Below are 22,257 nucleotides of genomic sequence, written 5' to 3' on the forward strand. Positions count from 1 at the left end.
TCACTGTTGGTGCAAACTACTTTCATCTACTGGTGCTGTGTGCAGTGAGGCTTAAAGTGCATATCTCTCCCTAATAGAGCAAAAGGTGCTTGTGATCATGAACTGAAGGCACTTCATGAGTCAGTGACAATCAAATACACTTGATAGTCAATGTACAATGATGATCATTTTACTTATTTTTCTATAGATGTTACAAATCACACGTTTAAAAATTACAAGTTCAAAACTTAAAATATATTTCTTTTATCCATAAATTCATAACTAAAAAAAATCAAGTAACTAACATATCTACTTTGCCAAATCATAATCCCACAATTATCACAAATTTCCAAAATCATTTGTATTTCTTTTAACAATACAAACCATAGTCCTTTAATAGGAGATTTCAGTATAGCTGGAATTCGGCTGTTAGAATTTATAACGAGGTGTTGATGGTTACTGGCGGATGGCAGGGACCTCACAAGCACACTAAGCCACTTCAACATTTACCTAGGACTTACGGGGGTACAGGAAGTGAAACTTTCATAGTTGCAGGTGTGTTTAATTAAGCAGGTTGAGCCACCATGCCAATTTTCTTGGTACCTCTACTAAGAGCATTTGCAGGTCTGCGTACCATTTGCCGTGTGGCCATTTGGAAGCCACCACGATCACCTCGAGATTCGGGGTAGTCAGCACTCTGCTAATTACCCTTTCAAATCAGGCAAAAAAAAGAGGAAAAGCACAGCGTATAGGTTGTCCCAAGGATGTTGAAAAACATCTATAGTCCATTTCTTTTATCGAGGCAGATTTGCACCGACTCGCAGCGGTGCCCTTTTAGCTCAGAAAAGTTTCCTGATCGCTGATTGGTTAGAATTATCTCGTCCAACCAATCAGCGATTAGGAAACTTTTCCGAGCTAAAAGGGCACCGCTGCGAGTCGGTGCAAATCTGCATCGCTAAAAGAAATTGACTATAGTGTTGCTGATGGGTCTAGGACTGGTCAGCAGAAGACCAGGAATTCCTTGTTGAGCCTTGTGGTAAACATGTCAATTGACGGATGAACCTCATAAATTCAAAAGACTCCTTGCTACTACAGGATGAAGGGACCATTTGACTTCTACTACTTCTCCCTCACGACTAAACTTGTCGGCAATAACATTTTTTTTGCCTGGAATAAATCTTGCGGACAGCTCCACCATGTTGTCTATTGCCAAAGAGTACTCCTGCTTCACCAACTTACAGAGGTGCAGTGCAACAGGTATGCACCACCTTGCTTGTTGACATTCGCTACAAAGTGGCCTATCAAGCTCTGTTGGAGCCCTATTAATGCCCAAAGTGCTGCCTTCATCTTCAACAAACTGATGAAGAGGCAACTCTCCTTTTAGACCAACAACCCAAGAAAGTTTGATTCTTTAGGTGTGAACCCCCTTAATCCTTTGACGAGTCTACAAACAGCAGCATTTTCATAGGAAACTCCAAGGGAGTCCCCTTAATGAGGATTTCATCTCTTAGCCATCTAGCCAGATTTTCCCCTACTTCCCACTGTACTAGGATGAGAGGTTGTGGAGGATCAGTGACTGCTGATAGTGTCCCTTCAGATACAACTAAAAAATCAATGATGTAGATGCCTATGTGGAATGATTTTCTCCATGGACAAGAGATGTTAAGATTAACTTTCGCCACCGTCAAGCCAGCAATTGTTACTGGGTAAGGAAAGGTTGCGCATTTTTCCCGAGATCGAGGCAAAAGGAGAGAAGTTTGCCTTGCTGCTGAAGAAGCTTTCTTTGAGAGGAGAAAAGTAAGTCAGTCGTCCAGGTATCTCACTAGATATATGCCATCGGCATGAACTCAGGACGGAAAAAGGTGTGAACAGACGAGTGAACATTTGTGGGTGGTAGACAATCCGAAGCAAAGGACTCTAAACTGAAATAACTTCCCCTCGATGAATTGCAATCTGAGAGTATGCATCTTTTAGATCCAGAGAAAGCATAGAGTTGTTCCTCTTGATGGCAGCTCGCCAAGTGCTCGCAGTCTCCATCTTGAACGAGGTCTCCAGCCTCCAGTTGACCTTTCGACCAAGAACAGACATCTGTAGAAACCTGGAGATGGCTTTTATGGAAGCAGACTCGGACAATGAAAAGACCATAGTTTCTGCATCAAGCCCCTACTCATACTCGTAGCATTAAAGTTATTACATCTGTAATGTAAAATCTCTCTCGGGTGAGAGGTGGAGGCCAGATCTTGTTATACAGTAGTATCTCGGTCTGAAATGGTTTTTTGACCTGGAGATCTGGTTGTCAACACTATCTATAGTACCCTTTCATGCTCCAACTAGGGTAATTCAAGGGTGGGGCCCCAACCTATAGGGTGTCAAAGCGCCGATCGATTAAAGTCTTCCAGCCCTTAACTGGAGCTCTGGGCTAAGGCAGTTAAAATCTCTTCTTCTGTTGATTGCCCAGAGCTTTTCACTGGAAATCTCTATTCAAAGCTAACACCTTGAAAAAATAAATTCTAGTACTGGATTCTCTGCCTCTGCCACCACATTTCCTGAATTGGGTGCCGACAGAATCTTTGATTCTTCCTCACTCGAGGGAGGGGAGATTTCACCCTGTTCCGATGAGCGGTCTCACCTGTCTTCTTTCTGGTCCTAAGACCAAAGCTGGGTTTATAGTCTGAAGAGGTAGGTGTCTGCAAAAAGGATTGTCTCCTCTGAAGCCCGATAAGTGCCCTTTGTTCTCGCATGAGGCTTGGCTGACAAGGCAAAGGCCTGTGCCTCTGAAGAGGCCATGGGATAATGCAGACACAACCTGTGGATAGACTAGTCTTTGGGCTTCCTATTCATTAGGGATGAGGAGTGAGTGTGATGGTATGAAGACCTGGAAGGAGGATAGGGGTGAGGCTGCTTCCTCCCCCTTCCAAGATGCCGTCGTCTGAGGTAGTGGCACTACCGAAGGCGAGGATCAATGATCAACTGCCCCTACAGCAGGTAGGGCCTGGTCAATAGGTTATCCGTCAGAAGCTTCTTCTACAGAAAGAATGGCAGGAGTGGAAGGTGCTGCAACAGTAGACTTGGGAAACTTAGAAGAGGCTAGGGTTTGGAGCAGTTTATCTACCAACGGAGTGTCCTCAATACATAAGGACAGCATTCGAGTCCCCATTGCCAGGCCCCTGGAGATGATGTCGGCAACTGGAAGAGCAGGATCGGTACCAGGAAAAGGGTGATAAAAATACTTTCACAGGGAGAAGGAGATAGTGCCACCTCACCTAAAAATTTGTCCTAAAGGCAGGTCAGAGTTACCTTCCTTCCTTGTATTCCTGCTGGAGGATTCAACTCTGGAGGAAGCAGAGACTCAACCACTGGAGGGTGAGAAGCAACATCTAAATGAGATCTTTGGCTTAGGGGAAGACTCCAAAGCTGATGAATCTCTCTTGGACTACTACTTCCACATCTTGCCGTACTCAGACCACGGCACCGGCAACCACGCCCTACGCTTGTCCCAAGGGGATGTTTGTGAACTGGCATGTCCCCTACAGAACAGCCATAAGGAATGGGGATCCATATCTTGCCTGCTCATGAACCAGCCACAATTCCGCCACTGTATACCAGGGCAATACTGCATGTCCACATATGAATTCTCCATAATCAATCTCCTAAAAGTGAATGAAAGAATTATCAGAGCCTGACATTTATTCTAGAGCACTGAGTACTGTACAACCATTATTCTCTCTGGCTGGAATGAAAGTGGCTTCTCCGGGTGCTGGTGAGGAGACAGGGCTTCCCCATCACCAGCCAGTAATTACCAACACCTTATAATAAGGTCTAACAGTCAAATTCCAACAACACTCAAATCATACTCCTATTAAAGGACAAAGGTTTGTATCTTTGTAGGATTAAACAATAATCAAAACTATCACACTTCACAACAGTAATTCTTTTCTTCTATCATAAATCTTTTTTAAAAGGCTAAAGAAGTCACTTAAAAATCAGTGGCAAATTTTTCTTATTAATTTGAAAAAAAAAAAAAATTCAAAAAAAGACAAAACCACTGCAACTGTAATCATTGGGCAGTTTTTCAGTGGTAATTCTTATCATTCTATTTTCAGGGCTACTTGAAAAACAACAAGCAACATGACCATCATAATACAGTATCTGGTACAGCAATAATATTCAACCTTTTATCCTCACAAGTGTCTCTCCTAAATTCTCACTGGCTCCAGTAAGAAATATCACAATCTGCTAAAGGGTGCAAATATTCACTATAGATCTGAAATCAGATTTCACCCTAGATATTTGTGGCAAAATAGGCCCGTGGAGATAATTACTGATTACAAAAGTGCACACTCACATGATACATACACTGATGATAAACAATTACTGTATTAAAAAGCCACATCGATGTCAAGTTTAGAAGACCGTACGTGACGACAGAAATTGTTAGTCAACATTAAACATGCATTACTATACAGTACTTAATGGATTCTTACCAAATCCTCTGCCCCAGTCTGCAAATATGCAAGTAATGAAGCTATAAATTTTTTTCAACACACTTAAGATTTAATCTATGCTGCACTCGTCTCATATTTTGAAATAGACAAAAGCAGCCTTGCAAAACTATACTGTAATGGAATACAGTAAATAAATCTTGACAAAATAATCTGTGAAATCTGGGCAAATACAAGCATTCACAACAATTATATTTGCTCAATGTCAAGGTGAAATAAAAATGAGAATGCTTCAATAAATTACTCAACGAACTGATAACGTGATAAAGTGTGGATAATATTCTTCCTTACAGCAAATAATGATTATGTCAAGGCAGATTTTGTGAGCAGGATCCTTCCCACTGTGATACTTAAGTCCTGTTAAAGATTCTTGAATTAGAACTGTGCTATGACACAAAACTGGGCATGAGTACTAAGTGAATAAGCATGACATGCTCAACACACTGGCCTTACAAACTTGACATACAGTACAAGATTTGCTTGACAAACACCTTTTAGACTTGTAAGAAATACAGTTATACCAACTTTCAAATAATCGCTTGCATTCACATTTTTATGAAAAACATTGTACACACCGGCCCCTTCAGGCAATGTTTATTAATAATGCTTAACAGATATAAATATACATGTAAAATGTCATTTTTTTTTTTCAACTTGAATGTCTATATTATATCCACCTGGAGAAACTAGAATAGCTTGCTAGATTGGATTATTTGAAAAAATTACCTGCCAAATCATTAAAATAAAGTCCACTACAACATATGCCCTCAAGACTCTACTAGCAATCCACCTCACCAATGTTATGTAGTACTGTACATATATAGTAATGTTAAACTAAATTTATCTTAAAATTGACAATAACTTTCCATATCACCTAACACACCCGTTTGCACAATTTTATTCTTAAATGGCAAGACATCATAAAACTGTTCGACCAACTATTAATAACATTTTTACGACATCCAATGTCAAGATCTCAGTCTTCTACAAGTAAATTGAATACTATTATCCTACATATATTTCCCCTCATATGGGGTTCCAATCCTCATATTAAATGTTAGCTTACCATGGGATTATATGTAAACTAAACTACCATTACACAAAATTCTATTACTGTATTAAGTTTTAAAAGCAGCAACTATCTATTTATCAATGTATACAGCTAAATTCATTATCAACTCTGAGCATACATAATCCTGCCTATCATATTACAAAACTAACTGTTTCTAGTCTAAGCGTATATATAGGTACAGAAGGGATAATGCTTGTACTTACATTTAAGTTGTGATAGTCACCAGTTTCATCTGGTGGTCTAGGCTTGCATTTACCACAGCAGAAGTTACAACAGCAGCAGAAGCAGCAGCACAAATAGCAGCCTGTGATAATTCCGCAGAATAAGAATAGCGCCTGCAAAGAGAGATGACGATAGTGAAATTACCATCACATTCTACACACGGCAGAATAAGATCAAAAGATTAAGCCTCATAAAATCCAAAGTAGAGACAAAGCTTTATCTTTCCAAATTTTCCACACCTCAGCATTTCACATCATCCCTTTACATATTTTCAGAGACATTACTTGATATTTTTTTTCGATGATCTCAGAAAGACAAAGATAACCATACTATCAGCTGAGCTACATATATTGACTGAAAATTATATAAACTTCCAATATTATCAAATGGAGAAAAATTTACATCATATAACTAATGATAATTTAGATAATTATATAGTTTACAGCTTGCAGCATAATTAATTCTCACAGAATTAGTCTATGACCTATTGTCCACATTTCAGGTGGTTAAAAATACATTCATGGAGGCTAATAATTCTAATTGTGTACAACATATATTTAATCAAAGTAACCACTTCACATGTTTTTTAGACATGTACAGTTTTTCAAGAATTTCCTTAGAAAAATAAAAACCTTTGTTAAAAATATCCATGAAAACTAAAAAAAAACACAAAAAATAAGAATAACAAATAAGTTTATATATTCTTATCAATATAAAGAAGTTTGAAGCTAAAAAGTTGCTTTTTCCAGTTTTAAAGTGAAGCTGGCAAAAATCCAGGCCACTGTTAGGTGTTACAATGTACTAAGAGGTAATGCTAAGATTAGTTTGCTAAAACTATGGCACTTTTTATAAGATCAAATCTCATCCAATTCAAAACAAAAATTATTACAAAAGTTAAATAGTTTTAGAGAATGTTTCATGAGACTCCAATATAACACCCAGAAAATGTTTAGTGTATCGACAATTCGAATTAAGACTCAAAATAACAAAAGCTAGCAGACTCACTTTGCACCATCCGGAGTTCACTAGGAAATATGTGTTGACGTTTTCTTCACCAAACTGCTCCGCAATGTAAAGACCGAGCGAACCATAGTTGTCATATATGTTTCTCTTCGTGGAATCGCTTAGAATACCGTGAGCATAATTTATTTCTTTAAACTGAAACGAAAAAAAATATATTACAAAATAAAGTGCACATAAATACAATAATAAAGTACTGATCATACACATGAATACAGTACTTAAAACATGATAGTAATCACTTTCTACTGCAAATATTAATTAAGAATACATTATATAGAGTACAATACAGTAATACATTATCACTATGTGTGCAGTACATCTATGATTAAAATTGAAAGCAATGTTATTATATCAGTAACAGAATCTAAATTCTCAGAAAATTATGGCTACTTTAGCCATGATGCTTGGTTTAAGGTTATCATTCCATATTCAGAAACCTTAAAGGGACTAGACCTGATTTTCAGGAGTAAAATCCAATGATTTGAACCATACAGAACCCTCATAAAACTGTAATTGTTTTCATGATTTGCAAGAAGTTCAGTAATGGAATAAGATAATCTGGGCAAGGAGGGAACTTTGCATAAAATAAACAAATCTCAAAAACAATATTTGTCCAAGTAGGTAGAACTCTGTCTAGTGAAGATTTACTTCACTCCTTGTTTTATCATAATCAAGAACTATAACCACAGGGTTAAGAAGAATGTTCTTTTTGATTGTAAACTAATGGGTTTATACTGAGTATATACTTTAAAATTTCTTTTTGTTTTAACATCTTATCAGTTTTCACGTAACTAAGTAGCTACTAGCTAGTTATGTGAAATACCTTAATTATGGTAAAAACAAATACAGTACCAGGGCAACTGTATATCAAATGTATATACTTTCCCAAATTCCCGAGAATGTACACATTCATCTGTAAATTCATGGTCTAACACAAGAACCTAAAAAAATAAATATCCTTGAATATAAAAAAAGGTCCTGGACAGTACAGTCACAAATGAAACTTTAATGATTAGCAGAGCAAACAAATGTAAATTATTTGTTTCGATCTTCTGAGGCTATAATTGATAAAAGGAAGACATTAAAGAGGTACAAATGCCTTCGCCTTGACATGAGAGGTTGGAGCTTGATCCCAGCAATAGTACATACATACATACATACATATACCAAGGCCCTTCCCCCAATTTTGGGGGGTAGCCGACATCAACAAATGAAACAAAACAAAAAAGGGGACCTCTACTCTCTACGTTCCTCCAGCCTAACAAGGGACTCAACCGAGTTCAGCTGGTACTGCTAGGGTGCCACAGCCCACCCTCCCACATTATCCACCACAGATGAAGCTTCATAATGCTGAATCCCCTACTGCTGCTACCTCCGCGGTCATCTAAGGCATTGGAGGCAGCAGCACGGCCTACCGGAACCGCGTCACAATCGCTCGCCATTCATTCCTATTTCTAGCACGCTCTCTTGCCTCTCTCACATCTATCCTCCTATCACCTAGAGCTTTCTTCACTCCATCCATCCACCCAAACCTTGGCCTTCCTCTTGTACTTCTCCCATCAACTCTTGCATTCATCACCTTCTTTAGCAGACAGTCATTTTCCATTCTCTCAACATGCCCAAACCACCTTAACACATTCATATCCACTCTAGCTGCTAACTCATTTCTTACACCCGTTCTCTCCCTCACCACTTCGTTCCTAACCCTATCTACTCGAGATACACCAGCCATACTCCTCAGACACTTCATCTCAAACACATTCAATTTCTGTCTCTCCATCACTTTCATTTCCCACAACTCCGATCCATACATCACAGTTGGTACAATCACTTTCTCATATAGAACTCTCTTTACATTCATGCCCAATCCTCTATTTTTTACTACTCCCTTAACTGCCCCCAACACTTTGTAACCTTCATTCACCCTCTGACGTACATCTGTTTCCACTCCACCATTTGCTGCAACAACAGACCCCAAGTACTTAAACTGATCCACTTCCTCAAGTAACTCTCCATTCAACATGACATTCAACCTTACACCACCTTCCCTTCTCGTACATCTCATAACCTTACTCTTACCCACATTAACTCTCAACTTCCTTCTCTCACACACACTTCCAAATTCTGTCACTAATCGGCCAAGTTTCTCTTCTGTGTCTGCAACCAGTACAGTATCATCCGCAAACAACAACTAATTTACCTCCCATTCACGGTCATTCTCGTCTACCAGTTTTAATCCTCGTCCAAGCACTCGAGCACTCACCTCTCTCACCACTCCATCAACATACAAGTTAAACAACCACGGTGACATCACACACCCCTGTCTCAGCCCCAATCTCACTGGAAACCAATCACTCACATCATTTCCTATCCTAACACATGCTTTACTACCCTTGTAGAAACTTTTCACTGCTTGCAACAACTTTCCACCAACTCCATATAACCTCATCACATTCCATATTGCTTCCCTATCAACTCTATCATACGCTTTCTCCAGATCCATAAACGCAACATACACCTCCTTACCTTTTGCTAAATATTTCTCTCAAATCTGCCTTACTGTAAAAATCTGATTCATACAACCCCTACCTCTTCTAAAACCACCCTGTATTTCCAAGATTGCATTCTCTGTTTTATCCTTGATCCTATTAATCATTACTCTACCATACACTTTTCCAACTACGCTTAACAAACTAATACCTCTTGAATTACAACACTCATGCACATCTCCCTTACCCTTATATAGTGGTACAATACATGCACAAACCCAATCTACTGGTACCATTGACAACTCAAAGCACATATTAAACAATCTCACCAACCATTCAAGTACAGTCACACTCCCTTCCTTCAACATCTCAGCTCTCACACCATCCATACCAGACGCTTTTCCTACTCTCGTTTCATCTAGTGCTCTCCTCACTTCCTCTATTGTAATCTCTCTCTCATTCTCATCTCCCATCACTGGCACCTCAAAACCTGCAACAGCAATTATATCTGCCACCCTATTATCCTCAACATTCAGTAAACTTTCAAAATATTCCGCCCATCTTTTCCTTGCCTCCCCTCCTTTTAACAAACTCCCATTTCCATCTTTCACTGTCTCTTCAATTCTTGAGCCAGCCTATCTAGCAATAGGAATGAATTTGTGGCAATTGTAATTAAATCCCATCCAAAAGAGCAGAAGAATGAATACAATTCAAATATTAAGACCCAATCACATATCCTTCTCCGTTCAGGAGAGCATAACCGAACGAAGTCGGAATCTTTATTGAAGAATGCATAGACTACTCCCAGCAAGAGGAGAATCACTCACAAAGGAATAATTAGGCAAACTTTAAGGTTATGGAGTACATAATAATCCAATAGCTTCTGTCCTTCCTACTTGTATAGCTGGCATGATGATGATTATCCCCACTAATTATTGAAACAATTATAATCTTGAGATATACTAATAGAGTAAGGATAGTGTAGTGGTAGCTTAAATTATGACAATGTTGGATACATTAATTTAGTTCTACTCCTTCAGCACATCTAAAGACTGAGATTGCCTATATAATTTTACCCTTTAGTTAAGAATCCCTGATGCCTGACATACATTTTAATGTATTCACATGATCCAATTTTCTTGATAGGCTCATTAACTATAGTCCTGTATTTCTAATTTAATCAATACAAACCATTACTCTTAACATAACCTAATCAATTTAAATATGCATTTCCAGAAAATAACAGGTCACTCACTCTCTAAAAGAGGAAAACAATAACTTTCCTTTGGCTAGCCATGGAATTAATACTGTAGCTCTTGCATCCATATATTCTACATAAACTAACAACTAATTACTCCAAGAATGATTCCTTTTGAGCCAGAAAACTGCATCTTGTTGCTAATATTGCCTGTTGAAAGTAAACCTGTCATATAAACAGGCATTACGGAAGTAAAGAAAGCTAGTGTTCCTCAGTAAAAAAAAAATGGAGTTTTTATGATAAAACAAAGTTTTATGAATAGAACTTACCTGGCAGCTATATATACATAGCTAATTATCTCTATTTCGGCAGAATTTTTCTAAAACTAGGCAACCGCCTTGTGGTGGTCGGGTGGTAACACCCGTTAAAGGGTGGTAGGAGGAATCATTCCCGTTTTCTGTTCTTCAGTTCATCTCTGCCGGCCGGATCGACAACACGTTGGTCCGTCATTAAGAGTTTTTCTTCGCTTTCCCTGCTCGGTGTACCAGTCTGCTTTTTTGGTGAAATACTCTGATTTGGGGTTTTGGCGATCGTTGTATTTTGTTTTCTCTTAGCTTTTTTTGCTGTTTTTCATTATGAGTGAAAAGAGTCATTACCGTATCTGTGCGAATGAGGAATGTAAGGTGAGACTACCGAAAATGGCGGTAGATCCTCACACAGTTTGTTCTAATTGTAGGGGTTTTGTTTGTGCCCTTGATAATAGGTGCGGGGAATGTAAGGTTTTGGATGAGAAAGATTGGTTAATTATGAAGCGCTATGTGCGTAAGCTAGAGCTCGATAGAGTTAGGAGAGCTTCTAGGTCTAAGTCTAAGTCTGTTAGTGGTAAGGAAGACGAACTTAGCGTAGATTTATCTATTGATCCTATTATTGATTCCTCTTTGGAAGTTGATCCTTCCCTTGAGGTAGTAACTCCTGCACCTCCTACAGGTTCCGTATCTACGGATGACCCTCGGTACGCTAGCCTGGCGGCCGAGTTGAAGGCCATTAAAGAACAACTGGAGGCCTTTAAAGGTAAGGAAAGTGAAAGTGCTTGTGTTAGTGCAGTGGAGGTGGCGACTGACCGAATCTGGCATACCCCTAGGCCTAGACCTCTACCAAGCTCCCAGGACCAAGGGAGAAGGTACGTCGATGACCGAAAGGGGGTGAGAGGTACGTACCCTCGGTCAGCCGTCGCCTCAGACAGTCCTGTTGTCGATTCCCAGGCTGCTCTTGACCGTCACGGGAAAGACGTGTCGGATGTGTTGTTTTCTTCTCCGAATTCGTCCAGACGTAAATGGAAGTATGAAGCTTCAAGACCTACTAAGAGGAGATGGAACCGCGACGAACGGTCTCGTTCTTTCTCTCCCGGTTCTAGCAGTTATGAACCTTGTCCGTCGGAGGATGATTTCGACTCCGTGCCAGTGAAAAGGACGAAGCCTGCTGCCGAAGATACGAGTGTTATTCGTCAGCCCCCCCCTTCGGGTCCGCAAGACCCAGCTGATGTTGCTAAATCCTTTATGTCTGTCATGCAGGAACAACTTTTGACTTTAGTACAAGCCTTTAGCCGCCCTCACGCCCAGTCTGACAGACGTAAAGACGACTCGTTGCCGATTAAGAAGTCTGCTTCTAAGAGAGAACGGAGTTCTTCTTTAAAGAAAACTTCTCCCTCTCTACGCCAGGATGAGGAATGTGTGCTTTCGCCAGGCGATACTTCTTCGCGATACCAGGGCGATACGTTTTCTCGTTCTCGATACCGGGACGATACCTTATCGAACGACGCTGCTTCTCGTTCTCGATACCAAGACGATACCGCCTCCCGTTCGCTTCGCCACGACGATACCTCCTCTCGTTCGCTTCGCCACGACGATACCTCCTCTCGTTCGCTTCGCCACGACGATACCTCCTCTCGTTCGCTTCGCCACGACGATACCTCCTCTCGTTCGCTTCGCCACGACGATACCTCCTCTCGTTCACTACGCCACGACGATACCAACCCTAGTTCACGACGATACCGCCTCTCGTTCACGACGCCACGACGATACCGCCTCTCATTCTCGCCGCCACGACGATACCGCCTCTCATTCTCGCCGCCACGACGATACCGCCTCTCGCTCTCGACGACAGAACGACTCTGCCTCTCGTTCTCGGTCCCAGGGCGATACCACCCTGCCTCTTCGGGACGATACTGCCTCTCATCCCAAGGATTCTTCTAGCGCGGGACTCCAGGATGCAACCCGTCTTTTGCAGGATGATGCCTTTGATTTGCCCTTGTCGGGTTCTAAGGATCCTTCTTCTCTTTCGAAGGATATTGCAGATGTGGATCAGGACCTCGAGGATGTTTCTGATGACGATGATAATCCTGCCGACGCTGTGGGAGATTACAAAGTTCTCTCTCGCTCCCTTCTTGAACTTTTTGGAGAGGAATTCCAACCTGCTGCCCCTCAATCTCCTCAGTCCCAATTTAAGAGAAAGAAGGCCAAGAAACAGTCGGCTACATAGACCCACACAAACAAATGATAAGATGCAAGAATAATAAGATGCTGTACATAAGATCAGGGGGAAGAAAGGGATTAGCTCGCCAACTTTCACCAAAGGAACTGTTAATAATGTTCCTGTAACAGTAAGAAAAGCAAGCTTGCTGGAGGATTAAGTACAATAAATTTATTTTTAGATTAGATTGGATTTTAGAATTTGGGCTACACTGTATAGCCAGCGCTGGGGGCTGTGAAGTCATTCAGTGACTAAGTGCATCTAAGGTAAAAAACTTTGAGCTACAATAAGGTGTAAAAATTAAATAAGTTGGACAGCAAGATGAAAGAAAGAAATTAGAACTGAAGCGAAGTGTAAGGATGTATAGCGAGTTCAGATATGAGCCGAAGGAACACTGTGGACTCTTAAATAAAGGCTATAGTCCACCATGCAAGGTGAATTGATAACACTATCCCTTTGGGAGATTTTAATAATAGATTACTGTATCATATAAATGGATGTAAGGAACTTGGGCCATAAGGCCCAATAGTAGTGTCAAGGTGACCGTCAGTGCAAAGACATAACTGAAGGGCAAACCCTTTTTTTTGGCTCCTTGAATTGCATAGCTCTTTCTATATGCAAATAAATATGTTTGTACTATTCTTTTATCTATTTTCTTACCTGTTTTACTCACCTAAAATTAGCAAGTGACCTTTTAGGTTTTTTCCATGAATCGGGTGGTTCATTTGCAATAGCACTAATAATGATGAACATATCCACCTGGCTACTGGGTAACACACCGACCACAAATAAAGCAGGTCACGTATAAGGATTGTTAGACAAGAGTGAACCATTTAAGTCCAACCTTCGGATGTTATGCCTTTTGTAACTGAACGAATTTAACGATCAAAAGAAAAACTTAGAAATATTTACTAAGAGGACACCAATAGTACAGCAATATGCCACCCAAGATCGGTTCAAGTGACCCAACGTTAAGTCTATTTTCGGCCTAGGTTGGATTTTCAGTATGAAGTGACTTGTACATTCCTTACACACAATGAAAATAAAAAATTACTTATAACCCACTATCATTTCATAAAACCAGACTCATTAATAAGCTTCCATAAGAAGCACAGTACTTGATTGTTATTTTATGACTTAGAGACCAATGTAAAGTGGGATAAAATGACATAACTTGGATTCTATTTCTGTACCAAATATTTAAAGAAAGCAACGTAAATTCAGACCTGACGTGTGTTTAACAGACATAAAGAGCCGTACAGTATTACTTTATAGTAAAAATAAAGCCAACTATCTTAGCTTACCTTTTCTGCAGCCTCTGGATTGTTTGGATTTTTATCAGGGTGATATTTTAACGCTAATTTCCTATATGTCTTTTTTATTTCCTCTGTTGTTGACTCTTTCTGTAGTCCCAAAGTCTCATACAGAGAATCTCCTGTCGTCCTGAAAGTTAAAAAGCAAAATATAAATCATTTTCAAAATAAAAAAATATTAGTGTTGTACTGATAAATACTATAAAGTAGCTCACAAGATACATTGCAAAATCAGAATTTTCATAAAATTTTATTTCCATACTCACCGGACATTCATATTGTTTCATTCTTGAAACCTTTTTTCATATGATTAAGTAAAGTACTGAGACAATCTGGCAGTTCAAAGAAATAACCTTGGCATGGGTATGCCACAAACCCTGTGTCTTTTCAGTCTCAAAATGTAAACTAAATTACTACCCCCTTCCCATCACTTGTCAGTAGGAAAGAGGATCTGAGACATACTGATGGCAAAGTTATTGTTAATAACCACCAGATTGTTTCACAAGGCCAAAACCTATTGAAACGGGGAAAAAAAATGGGAAACTTTTCGTTTCAGGGTAACTGTATTAAACCAGGCTTCAAAACAGAAGCAATATGAACATCAGGGAATATATAAATAATGAAATTTGCAGTTAACCTGCCACCACATAAAGACCAAATACAGTCCAATATATAATGCAGTACCTGTGGTTACAGTATATAATGGTAAAAAATAATCTAGTATAATATAATCAAAGGATTTATATTCCTTTATTAAAGCTAACCACAGCAAACAGATAAACCTCCTCAAGTGTAAATGAAGGAAACCAAGACGGCTAAACATCTCTGCAATGCTGCCACAACATATAAAAGTTTGTTTGGCAATCAACTATATTTGTAAATAAATTATTACCAAATACCCAGTCATTCTGCTTAATCTTTTACACATTTTTTGCTTCAGTAGGACTCTATTGCCCAAACTATGAATCTAGTCAAAAGCAGTGAGAAAGAGATTAACAATAATTTCATCTCCTCTTGTCTTGCAAGTAATTAATCAACAAATATAATTTAATTCCTTTGTTATATATTTCTTTGCATCAAACAGAATTGCATGAAAAAGGAGAGCTTCATAAAAAGAGACACCTCATTTAAAACCAACCGCACTTAATTCATTACTGATAGTTATAACGATGTATTCAACTAGAATTAGACATTTTAAGAACTACAAAATGTTGATAAGTACATTGGCTAAATAACAAAATACAGTATCTCAAGTGAGATGTTTGTGTTAAAAAATTGATCACTATTCAATCATATAATTCATTAGGGGTTCAAATAATATGCAACCCATTTCCTTTGAAACCCTTAATGCTTCTTTTCAGTATCCTCTTCTTTCCAGGCATTGTCCATACACCCTCTCAAATGCCTTCTTTCACAGGCATCCTCTTCCATCACACCTTTTCTCTCCATAGGATCCTTCACACATCACCATCTAATTCTCTGCCTCCCTCTTAGTCTTCCCCCCCCCCCATCAGGTTCCTCCCTAATCCTCCTCACTCCCTCCCCACCACCCCTTCACATCACCTATCCACACCACCTCTGTCGTGAAACTCTTATCGCCTCTGTAGTTTTTACTACATCTGCCATTCTTCTTATCTCATCATTTTCCAATCTTTCAAGCAGTGATATTCCCATAATCCACTTTAGCATTCTCTTCTCTGTTCTACCTAATTATTTTCGTCTTAGAGCCAACGTTTCTGATCCATGCAACCCCAAATATTTAGAATAAGGACCAAGTCAACTTGGGTAGCTACTGATCCTATCCCTACTGAAAGTCTCTAAATATCTAAGAACACTTAACAACATTTCACTTTAGTTACAACTGTACTCTTTCAGTCCTCTCATTTCATCACTTTCCTCTTTCTATCAAGTGTTTGCCATTCTCTAATTCTCTTGCCCAGACTAGTGCTTCCTCACAGCTATTTTCATTCACATAAGTGTTCAAAACATACAGTAACTTCATTGAGTTGCAAGATGGTTGCTGGCTTTAAATCTCCTCCTTGTAAATTCTATACTGGATGTCATTTCATGGCACATCTTGTCTTTATTTTTTCTCTTGTAAACAATAAATACTGTACAACTGAAGCATATAAGAAGCCAGTTTTATATGGGGAAAGACTGAAGCCACTTGGAATTTTTCACAGCCTTTATCAGAAATATGTAAAATTCTTTATAAATATTGTATAGTAAACAATACCACATTATTCTCCAAATGCCAAAGGAAATGACAAACAAACATTTGCAAGATGGAGAAGATAATCTCGACAGATCTTTACCTTGGAACCCTAAATGACGATAGAAATTAAAGATTCAAAATAAGAAATTACAAAATAAATAGTAAGAGCACAGGATCTACTGTAGTTCCTAAACACTTTTAAACGAATTGTGAGAAATACTGTATGGTTTGAGAAATGTCTTACCAATTCCCTAAGCAAGAAGGATAAAATTTTCTGGCATCCTGACATCTAAGGTCATTGATGACTCATACATTAAAACAAAAAACAAAGGAGGGGATAAGATCATAAAGGGAGAGGGAGAGTGAAAGGGAGAGTGAAAGGGAGAGGGAGAGTGAAAGGGAGAGGGAGAGTGAAAGACAGAGAGAGATTGAAAGAATCAGAAGCATTTAAATTGCTGAACACTTGGTTGAAAAATGGAATCGGAAGCATTCAGCCATTTCGCAAGGTGAATGCATCAATACGTCAGGATGGATGAGAACAAGAAAGATAGCTTGTTCAGATAATTCAAGCTGAACATTCAAAAGATGAAAAACCCATATAATGGAAAAGACAACTAACTACTGCCATTTTTCTACAGTACCTAAGATGTACCAAATGAACTCAAGATCCCCTGGCACGAATTAAAAAAGTAACATTGTTGAGTAGAGTAATAAAGGCCTCACAAATAATATCCTAGCAATCTTAAATACACACTAGTTTCTCATCTTTATGAGTTTGCTCATTGCAAGAATTATAGGCACTACAAAGCACAACTGATCCATTACAATATTCATGACAGTTTACTTCTAATGAAAAGCTATTTTTCGTGTTCAGTTTTCTTCTTCTTTTTCTCTCCTACGCCTACTGACGCAAGGGCCTCCAAGTTTTTGCCAGTTGTCTCTACCTTGAGATGTTCTCCAGTAGAGTAATCATTCTCTTAAACCTCTTCTTAGGTCTACAGGGGTGCAAAAAAAAAAAACCCTAAAGCATTGTTTAAAGAATCATCCTATGCTTAGCTTAGGCCAAGTTAACCAGAAATCCTAGCCTAACCTTGCAATTCTATTAGCTTACTCTAACCCACGTATCAGCCCAAAAAGCCATATGGATGAAAATAAAAATTCATTTCCTTTCATTTACCTAGAGCTAAGTGATATAGTGCGAGAAGGTCATAGCCTACTGTACAATAACATTAACAGGTTTCATGGCTTGATATCCTAAAGGTCAACGTTCATTTTTTGTTCTCAAAAACACCAGGATAGTGTACAACATTAAAGCAAAAATAGGATATTATTTACAATCAACAGTAAAGAATTCTGTGTATTCACACACACACACAGAGAGAGAGAGAGAGAGAGAGAGAGAGAGAGAGAGAGAGAGAGAGAGAGAGAGAGAGAGAGAATAGCCTCTGTTCCTGGAAACATCCTACAATTACAATATGAAATACTATGAATTAGTTTTCTATGTTTACCCTTTTAATACTTGACAGTTTTACTATATCTTCATGTCAAGTATTTACATAAAATACTAGGTTAGCTTCATTTACCTACCAACAGCCAAGACTTAAGCTTTCTGTAGCCAAGACTAGCATGATTTCATTTTTTCACTTAAATGTATGGTAAGATTACAGCACAAGGGGATCAGAGGTAATAGGATTCTGTACAGTACTTGACTATCAGTATTTGGTCACGAGTCAACAGGCATAAATGAACCATGATTTCCTATGAAACATAATTACTCCCGTAAAATCCTTAAGTGATACAGATAAGCTAATTTCTTAGGAGTTTTCTTCACATAATTTAGCCCTAAAAGAACAGAAAAGCTGTGATACTTCATCTACCCCAGCCCCACATTTTCCATTCTGCAGTTTTTATTCTCAAAAGACATTAGAATAAGTGCTGGTGGGTATATTATTATTTACTAAATTTGCATGTGCTACCCACTATCAACAACTATACATAACATCTAACAAACATAACCTCCTTCCAAATTTATTGGCGGAGGTAAGTTTTGTCTACATCTAACATTCAACTTGTCTTCCTGGTTATCTAAATTTTATCTCAACAATACTATAAACAGCTGTATACTGCAATTCTTAATAACAAAAGGAATCTTATCATTAGCAAGTGGTGTAATCCTCTTCAACTCACTGATAAACTCAGCAAATACACAAGGTTCCTGGTATATGCTTTTCAGTTCGGACCTCAAAAATATCCTTAGTAATGAATACATCAAGCCTAAAAAAAATCCAGTAATGGTTCAGTATATTGTATATAAATTCATTTATATGTTTTTGAAATAACCCCTTGCCAGCAAGGTCATTAAAAAATGAAGTGAATATCTACTTTCAAAAGTTTCATAAAGTATGTAAAGTATACAAAAGTATTTTTAGTGTACTATTCATTGAATCTGCATCCATTAATTTGATCCCTTTGTGATTTATACATTCCTTACCTTTGAATAGATTCTATTATATACAATTTGGCATAAATTACGAGTACTAGATCATCAGTAATTCTGCACACTAAACAATCTTGACTTCAGACATTTCAACTCTGATACTGGTACAAAAGTGTACTTGTATTTCACAATATTTCACTCACCATTACTTGTTTTATTACAAGTGCATGCAAAGTACTCTGTACTGTAAATATAGTACAGTACCAATCTCTTCTCTCTTTGTTATGTACTTACGTATGTAACCAATAGTAAAAATATTACCGATACAGTACTGGTATATCTTATATTTTTCAAAAATATTTTTCATTATTAAAAACACATAAAACATAACAAGAAAAAAAAAGAAACATCAAAACAAACAAAAGTAGAATGTGTACTTGTCATTCAACAGAGGATCAGATTCCATTTTCAAGCTCTGGACACTGAAAGCACATAACCTTCACAGTATCCACTCTCCCTCACTACACTTCTAAACAGACACAGACACAATTCCCATAACACTGGGTGGGGAAAAGAAGCACACACTGATTAGTCATGCTCACAAGACCTGTCTCAATATGCCAGATGCCTCAACACGAAACAATTGTAGCATTCAATATTTTATCCGATGTTGGAAAAACTAGTCTGAATTTGGGAAAAAAATTCCTTATCTAAAAATATCATCCATGTAGATATAATGTACAGTGAGAGATAAGAACAGTAATGAAGACCCAATTATATCAAATCCTTATCAGACTTGATGCAAAAGATCAATCAAAAATTTTGCATTGAAACAAAATATTCTTTATCAATCTATTACTTAAGCCAAATTATGTAAGAGACAGTAAAGAAACCATTAATCAAAAGACATTAAATAAAAAAGAAACTGTCCATAAATTAACTTTTATTTAATTAAAACTTGAAAAAATATAAGAAACTGGTTAAAACTAACTAGAACCTATATGCTAGAACATTTTAAAATGCTCTATGAGAGAGAGAGAGAGAGAGAGAGAGAGAGAGAGAGAGAGAGAGAGAGAGAGAGAGAGAGAGAGATCATCAAGGCACTTCCCCTCTTAGATTAGGGTTATCAAATTCCGTGATATGTTGTCATATATGACTTTAGATTGGATAAAAGATGACAGATCAGACTAGGACTGCGCACTGTACATTAAGGCTGCCAAAATAACCAAGAATATTGAATCTTGGTTCATTTAGCAGGCTCTAGCTTCAGTTTAAATATGAATACTAGTTGATGAAGAACAAGGGGGATTTCCACAGGTCACAGTTCTCAAATGCAAATGACTAGGCATGAACTATCTCAGCTGGCTTGTAGTACAGTATAGCATAGACTAGGGTAGAGAGAGCATAAAACACTATCCCTAGGATTGTGATGAAACTAGTAAATCTAACTGCTTCTAATGAATGTAACAACAAACTTAGGAAAAACCCTTTGCTTTTGTATAGTGTAATTAAAATTCTATCGTACTGTACAGTACAGCATACAGAGATGATAGATTAATTTTAATGTTGTTGTTATTCTTAAATCCTTGTGTAGTATATTTCCTTATTTCTTTTCCTCACTAAGCTATTATCCTGTTGGAGCCCTTGGGCTTATAGCATCCTGCTTTTCCAACTAGGGTTGTAGCTTAGCAAGTAATAATAATAATAATAAAAATAATAAATGTTTACGTTAAGACTCTACAATACCTTAAGTTTCTTGGTTTTTACTCAAGAAAAAGGTCATTTCACAAGCATTCTAATTTCAAGTGAAAGAGCACGACACTCACTCCAGGGTTTACTTTTGGTCAAATAAACATCGTCCCTAGCAAGAGTAAGGTACAAGATTGATACCTCTCTTTGAAAATCTTCTTAGTAACCATCATGACTGTTCAACAGCTTAAAATGACTTTCAGTATATGAATGACTGTCATTATATGAATACATTATGGTGTAAAGAAGGTGACTAAGGCTTTTAACTTTAGGCTCATCTTAATGACAATTTTATGTGGCTCGATAAAAACTCCAATGGTAATATTATTATAAGTCATTTCTTTGCCAAAACTAAAATAATTAGCATAATTGAAAATATAACTGCACTATTTCCTTTTAGAAAGGAACGGAAAATCAACATAGGAGACATCAATGGATTTATGTAATATTTTAAAGTACCTATTACTTGTTTGCAGTGACACATGAGGTTTTGTCAATTTTTTTTGTAAAGAAAGAACAAGCATCATTTTTAACCCTTTATTATGAGCTGCTTTCCCCATCTGTCTATATCTAAATATGTTATGAAATCTTAGAAAAGGTGCTAGGATAAAGGCAGAGAAAAATTTACAGACTTCATCTTTCTTGGTATGCCTTCAAACTAGTGATATTACCATAACATAACATCAGATCTGCAGTGAAGGCATTGACATTATCCGAATGTTGGTGTCCATCAAAAATAAGCACTGACCCCTTTTCTATTTGTCAATGGTCAAGTAATAGAGGGACTCAAGGGAAAGGGAATCGAGAAGAGGAGGCCCACGAGAGTCAACTTCAGTTAATAACAGTTAAAATCCCAACTTTTTAAATTAATTTGTATTTTTCCTCTTAAATTAATTTGTATTTTTCTTAACTATACAAAGTTGAGTCTTTTCATAGGAGTATGATTTCAGAAAGGCAAGAGGAGTCATTAAAACTTTTAATGAGGTGATAGTAGTCGCTAGTCTGTGGAGAATAGGCCTCACCCATCCATCCAACTTACTTTGACCTTAACCCCTTGCAAGGAGTTGAGGAGGGAGGTGTAACTTAAAGGACTTGCATTTCTATTAAAAAAAAAAACAACAATTACTGCACTTTAAAAATTTCTGATAAGTCCCTACTCGAATAAAAACCATCATCCTTTAATAGGAGACTTATCCTTAGGAGGGAGGAAGTCCCTAGAATCAAACTGGCTGGTTTACTTACACGATATGTCAATGCACTTGGGCGTATAAAAGGAGCTGAATTGAGGACTGTTGTCAACCTCCTTACGACCAGGGCATAAAGATGTTACAGGTGTTAGGTTAGGTTCCTACCAGGTGAATCGTAAATGATCATTGGAAGAACCTACAGTACATCCAGGTAAAGGAGGATAATTTCTCAATGTATGGTAATTGATGAGAAATGGGTTTACATATTTTTTTGTCCATCCTTCCTCTAGTCTAAGATAATGTGGGAGATAGTACATACTTATACTCATACAGCTAACTCCA

The 22,257-nt window shown here is 37.9% G+C and overlaps 1 protein-coding gene across 6 annotated transcripts in view; it reads right to left on the minus strand.

The window, feature by feature from the left end:
• The window catches only part of Csp (Cysteine string protein), a 93,079-nt gene that overhangs the window by 62,953 nt on the left and 7,869 nt on the right, over window positions 1-22,257 (minus strand). For 2 of the 6 annotated variants that reach the window (XM_068374994.1, XM_068374991.1), the window contains exons 1-5: window positions 19,417-19,568; window positions 14,319-14,457; window positions 6,781-6,933; window positions 5,757-5,888; window positions 4,464-4,481 (exon numbers count right to left, since the gene is read on the minus strand). In XM_068374994.1, the coding sequence (XP_068231095.1) occupies window positions 4,464-4,481; window positions 5,757-5,888; window positions 6,781-6,933; window positions 14,319-14,457; window positions 19,417-19,445 (471 nt within the window). In that variant the 5' untranslated portion in view covers window positions 19,446-19,568. Of the gene's footprint in view, window positions 1-4,463; window positions 4,482-5,756; window positions 5,889-6,780; window positions 6,934-14,318; window positions 14,458-19,416; window positions 19,570-22,257 lie in introns of those variants that run through there. The other 4 variants (XR_011044787.1, XM_068374995.1, XM_068374992.1 and 1 more) reach the window with 4 other exon arrangements.

The sequence above is a fragment of the Palaemon carinicauda genome, chromosome 6 (genome assembly GCF_036898095.1).
Source record: "Palaemon carinicauda isolate YSFRI2023 chromosome 6, ASM3689809v2, whole genome shotgun sequence".
Taxonomy (NCBI): Eukaryota; Metazoa; Arthropoda; class Malacostraca; order Decapoda; family Palaemonidae; genus Palaemon; species Palaemon carinicauda.